The 6,856-nt window shown below is 44.4% G+C and overlaps 1 protein-coding gene across 1 annotated transcript in view; it reads right to left on the bottom strand.

Annotated features, from left to right (window-relative positions):
• Snx4 (sorting nexin 4) overlaps positions 1 to 6,856 on the bottom strand; it is a 61,440-nt gene that overhangs the window by 3,903 nt on the left and 50,681 nt on the right. The window contains exons 10-13 of the mRNA XM_005344865.2: positions 6,415 to 6,504; positions 3,871 to 3,970; positions 2,147 to 2,292; positions 352 to 466 (exon numbers count right to left, since the gene is read on the bottom strand). Of these exons, the coding sequence (XP_005344922.1) occupies positions 352 to 466; positions 2,147 to 2,292; positions 3,871 to 3,970; positions 6,415 to 6,504 (451 nt within the window). The remainder of the gene's footprint in view (positions 1 to 351; positions 467 to 2,146; positions 2,293 to 3,870; positions 3,971 to 6,414; positions 6,505 to 6,856) is intronic.

The raw sequence follows: 6,856 nt of genomic DNA, 5'->3' as shown, positions 1-6,856 counted from the left end.
AAAAAAAAAAAAAAAATATCAGCACTAGAGAGGACCACAAGGCGGGATGAAACAGGAACCCACTCTCTTTTCAGTCTGTCTAGCCCTTCTTATTTTCCTTTGTCTCAGTGTGTGGCACACACATGCCACAGTGAGTGTGTGGAGGTCAGAAAATACTTGCAAGAACTGGAGTGAGTGAGTTCTCCAGTCCTTCTACTGTGTGGGAAGTGGGACTCACATTAAGTCATCAGTTTGACAGTAGTACCTTTCCCCAGGGAGCCATCTCCTAACTAAGCTGCCTCCCTAGCAGGCATGCACTTCTGAGCCAGCTGCCACTGCAGCCACAGCCGCATCCTCATGAGGGCTGGCTACCTTTTTGCACATGCTAATCTGCATGACGGCATAGCTGATGAGGGCTTCCTTTAGGTCCCGGTTCTTCTGCTCTTTGAAGCGCTCGATATCAGCCCATGCATTCTTCACAAATTCTCTGAAATCAAACATACAGCCACGCTTATTCTCATTTAAAGACGCCGCATCACAAACCCAACCAAGCAGTTCAAGAAGTCATTTCCTCCAAGCTGAAACACCTTTTGCTAAGGGAGGAGGGACACTAGGGTCACTAGTAAGGCTTTGGACTCTCAGAAAGCTGCAAAACTTACAAGGCTCCTTCTGGAGGTCACAGAGGCAGTGAGCAAACTCCCAGGGAAAGAATCACTTCTGTGGAGCTGTCTGCAAGCTGGGCAGGACTCCAGGGGTGTGACTTTCATGAGTCCATGTTACTGCAATTAACCCAATGAACTCACAGGTTCACCAAGTGAACTGTCTCTTTGGTGTGCCCTAACTGGAGTAAACAGACATCTTTACATCTCCTCAGGCTGTCTCTGCTTGCTTGTATAAGATACCTATTTTTCCTTTCCCTAAGATGTGAGTGGAAAACAAACGTATCTGAATAGTCTTCCACATTATGCCTACTATCTCTATATACAGCTCTGCTTCAGACAGATATGGATGGCTTCTGGACCCACTTACAGACATATAGATGCCACAGGAAATGTCTGCCTTGGGCCACTGGGAAACATACATTGATTATGAATCCTGATTAGCATGTGTATGATTTAAAAGACAACTTGGAGCTGGAGAGATGGCTCAGTGGTTAATGCTCTCGAAGAAGACCTGGGTTCAATTCGCAGTAGCGACATGGCAGCTCAAAACTGTCTGTAACCCTAGTTCCAGAGGACCTGACACCCCTTCTGACCTTCATGGCCACTTGGCATGTATGTTGTGTATACATATACGTGAGGCAAAATACTCATATATATAAAATAAAAATAAACAAATCTTAAATGACAATCTGTCTCTTAAACTCTGACTGCTGGGCTCAGTGACAAGTAACTGTAGCACCAGCTACTAGGGAGGTTTAAGGGGAAGGTTTAAGTCCTGGGAGTTCACGAGCCTGAGTAACACAGTGTGACTAAGCCCTCAACCGTCACCAATAAAATCTCCAGTACATTTCAAGCTAAGAAGGGGGTACAATTCTCACAGTTCATGACTCTGAAGGTCCCACAAACTGCCAGAGACAATCACTGACCACCTACCCACCCAGTGCCAACGGTAAGACTAGAGAAGAGGCTCTAAAACCACAGAGAAACCCTGTCTCAAAAAACAAAAAACAAAAAAGACTAGAGAAGAACAAGTTCCATGCTATGATAGTCGGTGAAGGGCACTTGTGTCTGCAGGATCAGGTTTTGTTAAATGGGGCTAAAGAAAGGGCTCAGAGAATGCGCAAAGAGTAAGAATCATGAAAAGTACAAGAATAAAAATCACAAAGCCGATGCCCTATCCCTTCCCTGCCCCTTCCCTACACATGGTTTCGATACTCCAGCTGTGCAGTAAGCACCCGGGTGGCATGCAGGCGCTGTCACTAGAGAACACATGTCCGTCACAGTAGCCTTGTTGAGCAGCAGCATTTTTTTTAAAGATTTATTTATTATATATACAGCATTCCTTCCATGTACGTTTGTATGCCAGAAGAGGGCACCAGATCTCATTATAGATGGTTGTGAGCCACCATGTGGTTGCTGGGAATTGAACTCAGGACCTCTGGAAGAGCAATCAGTGCTCTTAACCTCTGAGCCATCTCTCCAGCCCCCAAGCAGCAGCATTTTACCTGCTTTCCAGGTTTTTGGACTTCAGCTGCTGCTCCCCTTCACCGATCTGCTCCTCTAGCACCTTCACTCTGGCTTCTCTCTGCTCTGGAGCTTCTTGACCAAAGAGTTTGGTGGTCATTCCCTTCAATGAGAATGTTCTCACAGTCTAAAAGGGAACAGAAACAGACGAACTGACAAGGCGTGAACATACAGACGGACATTACTCAGCTAAAAACACGAGGATTCTGACGTATATTACAACCCAGATGAATCCGGATGGCATCATGACAAGTGGGGACGACAGCCACAAAGACAAACACTGTCTGACTGCACACAAGCGGGGTATCTAAAGGGGTCAGACCAGCAGCAAAAGTGGACTGTGGTTTCCAGGGCTGGGAGAAGAGGACTGAAGCTGTCAACAGGAATGGATTTAGTTTCATAAAATGCCAATGTTCTAAGGATTGGCTGTAACAATGTAATTATAGTTGCCACTACTTGAAAATGGTCATTACGGTACTGGTGTTTTGAGGTGTTTTGTTTTTTTGGTGCTTCAAACTCAACAGAGATCATCTGTCTCTGCTCCCAGTGGTGGCATTAAAGGTGCGTAGCACCACACCAGCTTCCTGAGAGGTACTGTTAGCACTGCAGCGCTTGTCGTGAATCAGTGGCTGAGAAGCAGCATGCACTTGCTATCTCCCTGTTCTGAGAACCTTTCTCTTGCCATGTCAACTGATGCATTCTAGTCAGGTTGCTGGGCTCTGCAGAGAGGTTTATATAAGATACCAAATTTTCTTCAGAAGTACACAAATCACACCATAAATGTTAAAAAGGACTTTCTTAGGGGAGATTCTGATTGAGTAAGGCTTTTCCAAAGTAAACTAAGTTTTAAAAAATTTTTAATTTTTTAAATCTGTGTGTATGTGTGTGGGCATTCAGGTGTACAAAGACGCCAAACTATGGCACAGATTTCCTTGGAACCGATTTAAAGGTGATTGGGAGCTGCCCGACTTAAGTGCTAGGAATCAATTTCTGATTCTCTGCAAGAACAGTAAGCACTCCTAATCACTGAGTATTTCCCCAGCTCCTGAACTAAAATTCCTATAAAACACCTTGCCCAATTAGATAGGACTAAGGACTAAAAAGAACATAGTTTTGATGGTTGTTATTTTTTTTTAATTTTTATTTTATGCACATCAGTGTTTTACCTGCATATATGTCTATATGAGGGCATCAGATCCCTTGGAACATGAATTACAGACAGTTGTGAGCTGCCAAGGGGGTGCTGGGAATTGAACCCAGGTCTTCTGGAAGAGCAGCCAATGCTCTTAACTGCTGAGCCATCTCTCCAGCTCCGACTGCTATCTTTTTTTTTTCTAAATCAAGAAAGCAACCAAAAGGGGCAGGAGATGGTTCAGTGGTTAGAGTATCTGCTGCTCTTTCAGAAGACCTGGGTTCAGTTCCAGCACCACATTAGGTGCCTCACAGCTGCCTTCAACTCCTAAGGAGTTCTAAGGGATCCAGATGTCTTCTTCAGCCTCCTGCAGGTACTACACTCATGCCGCACACACACACACAAGGGAAAGGAAAGACAAGAGAAGCCAACACATTGTATCCTATGCAGTTATTTTGTAATCTGTAATAAACCATTCCAGAAAAAAAAAAAGCAATCAAAAACCTCTAACGTCCCCTCATGATCCTCTTGCTCTCTGGCCTCCGCAGCCGCAGAACCCTGAACAACACTTACCCCAGTGGCCAGCTCCTCGCACTGCTGCTTCTTGGAAGCCAGGTCCTGAGCAGCCGTCTCCAAGTCATACTGCATAAGCTCATGCTTCCGGCACACAGCCCTTGGGGGGAGCAAGCACAGCCATTGAGTTTTTCTGGCTTCTTTAATATATTAGAAATGTTTCAGGGGTGCAGGAGAGGCATTCATCATACCTAACTAGGTCCAGGGCTTTTGTGACCTTTTGTAACTTTCATGTTTAAAATGTAGTAGTCCAACCTTGAAAATTGAATCTAACTGAATCTAAGCATAAAAACTTTACGTATCCAAAGCCAAAGGTGGCTTATATAATTATTTTCGATAAACATACCACTATCAATTGTTCAAACTCTCTTTCTGTAACAGTCTCATTAGGTACAGTCACAGTTGTCTTTGAATTTCAAACCTTTTTGCCTCTGCCTCCTGAGCTGCTGGGTTACAGGTATGCACCACAGGAGCTCACAATGTGGAATCCTGGGACAAGTGAACATTCTTTGATAGGGTAAGATCTCAAAGTTCTCTTCCTTTTCTATCTAGACATATCTTAGCTTTAAATCATCATAGTGAACTATGCTTATTATGACAATTCCAATGCAGAAATGCACAAAATAGAGCAGTTCCAAAACACCCACTGTACACACACAGTGTGTCTGCTCTTCCAGAACACAGCTAGGCATTTCTACACACACCCACAATCCACACAGTGTGTCTGCTCTTCCAGAAGACAGCTAGGCATTTATACACACACCCACACCTCTACTGCGGCTATACTTTCACACTTAGCCACAGACAGTGGGCACCATTCCATGTCAATCCACAATGATCATTTTTATGATTTGTAGGAACTACACAGAATTTCGCTGTATGCAGCAATTCTCTTTTGCTTCATAACCTGAAAACACTTTGGTGAAACATAAAGCAGGTAAGGAAAAAGCTAACTACCTGCCAATGTTTTCATGTTGACAAGCTAAAGAATACAGTTCTTCTGTCTGCCCAGTAAAATTGTTTTTTTTTTAATTTTTACTTTGAATTCTGTGTGTGTGTGTGTGTGTGTGTGTGTGTGCGCGCGCGCGCGCGCATGAGTTTGTGTATTCATGTGAGTGCAGTGGATCTCCTGGAGCTGGAGTTACAACTAGTTAGTTGTAAGCTGCCTGACATAGGTACTGGGAATTGAACCTGGTCCTCTGGAAGAGCAGTAAAACTCTTAACCACTGAGCCAACTCTCCAGCCCCCCAAAAGAGTTCTACTTCTTTTTGTTTTCTTCATTCAATTTGGAAACAGGGTCTTCTTACTATATAGCCCTGGCTGGCCTGGAATTCACTATGTAGACAAAGCAGGCCTTGAACTCAGAGATCGGCTGCCTCCTGAGCACTGTGACTAAGGACATGCACACTGTGCCCTGCCTCCAACAGAATTCTATACTGCTCTTCAACGTGATAGAAAACTAATCAAAAGCCAATAACCCTTTCAGAAAAATGGTTTTCCTAACTTGAATTAAAAAAAAAAAAATCCAAGCCGGGCGGTGGTGGCGCATGCCTTTAATCCCAGCACTTGGGAGGCAGAGGCAGGCAGATCTCTGTGAGTTCGAGACCAGCCTGGTATACAAGAGCTAGTTCCAGGACAGGCTCCAAAACCACAGAGAAAGGGCTGGAGAGATGGCTCAGTGGTTAAGAGCATTGTCTGCTCTTCCAAAGGTCCTGAGTTCAATTCCCGGCAACCACATGGCGGCTCACAACCATCTGTAATGAGGTCTGGTGCCCTCTTCTGGCCTGCAGGCATACACACAGACAGAATATTGTATGTATAATAAATATTTAAAAAAACAAAACAAAACCACAGAGAAACCCTGTCTCGAAAAAACAAAAAAAATCCAAGAAAGGAAGAAAGAGTGGTAATTTGAAGGAGAATAGCTCCTATAGGCTCATATATATGAATGATTGGTCCCCAGCTGATGACACTAGGAAGGATTAGGAGGTGTGTCACTGGGGTTGCTCTGAGGCTTCAAAAGCCCATGTCACTCAAGTTAGCTCCCTGTTTCTCTCTTCCTGCTGCTTGTGGATCAGATGTAAACTCTAAGTTACGGTGCCTGCCTGCCTGCCTCAATGCTCCCACCATGATGCCCATGGACTAACCCTCCCAAGGTCACAATTAAGTGCTTTCTATTGTAAGCTGCCTTGGTAATAGTGTCTCTTCAATGCAACAGAAAAGCAACTAAGAAGGAGGGAGGAAACATGCTAACTTTTTCTTATCCAATAAGTATGTCTAACAGAGAATTCTGTTTGTCTCTGTAGGGCTCTACACACTCAGCCTATATTCTGTTCCCGATCTTCAAATTGAAAAAAGCAGGAAGAAACAGACACTCCATGATCCCAAACAGAAAAGCTCTTGTCAAGAAGATACGTGAAGAGTGGAACTTCTGGTTTTCTGTCTGAGAAGGGAATACTCTGGGTCTCATCAAGGGGCCTGACACAGTCAGCTCACTTAAGAAGGGGCCTATTGTCTACATTTCTGGGCTGTCACTAAACTCACCGCAGCGCTTCTGCGTAGAAGAGATACTCCTTCAGCTGGTCTGCATAGTGCTCCTCATCTTCCAGAATATCATCAATAGAGGATGCGTACCTGTCAAGAAACACAGTAACTCTGTGTCAACAAAAATTAATATTTAAAGCAAGTGGCAGATAAAGCACTTATAACTCCATCTCCAGGGGATCCCACACCCTCTCCTGGCATCAGTGGCATCTGTACACACACGGCTCGAGCACACACTCACAGGCACACACACACACATAAACATAAATAGTTGTTTGTTTTGTTTTCTGAGACAGGGTTTCAGGCTGTGTAGCCTTGACTGTCCTAGAACTCACTCTGAAGACCAGGCTGGCCTCAAACTCACAGAGATCCACCTGCCTCTGCCTCCAGAGTGCTCAGATTAAAGTTGTGCGCCACCACCACCCAGCTAATAAGTTTTTTT

The sequence above is a fragment of the Microtus ochrogaster genome, chromosome 2 (genome assembly GCF_000317375.1).
Source record: "Microtus ochrogaster isolate Prairie Vole_2 chromosome 2, MicOch1.0, whole genome shotgun sequence".
Taxonomy (NCBI): domain Eukaryota; kingdom Metazoa; phylum Chordata; class Mammalia; order Rodentia; family Cricetidae; genus Microtus; species Microtus ochrogaster.
Note: the sequence above shows the minus strand (reverse complement) of the source record. Positions and strands in the feature narration are given on the sequence as shown.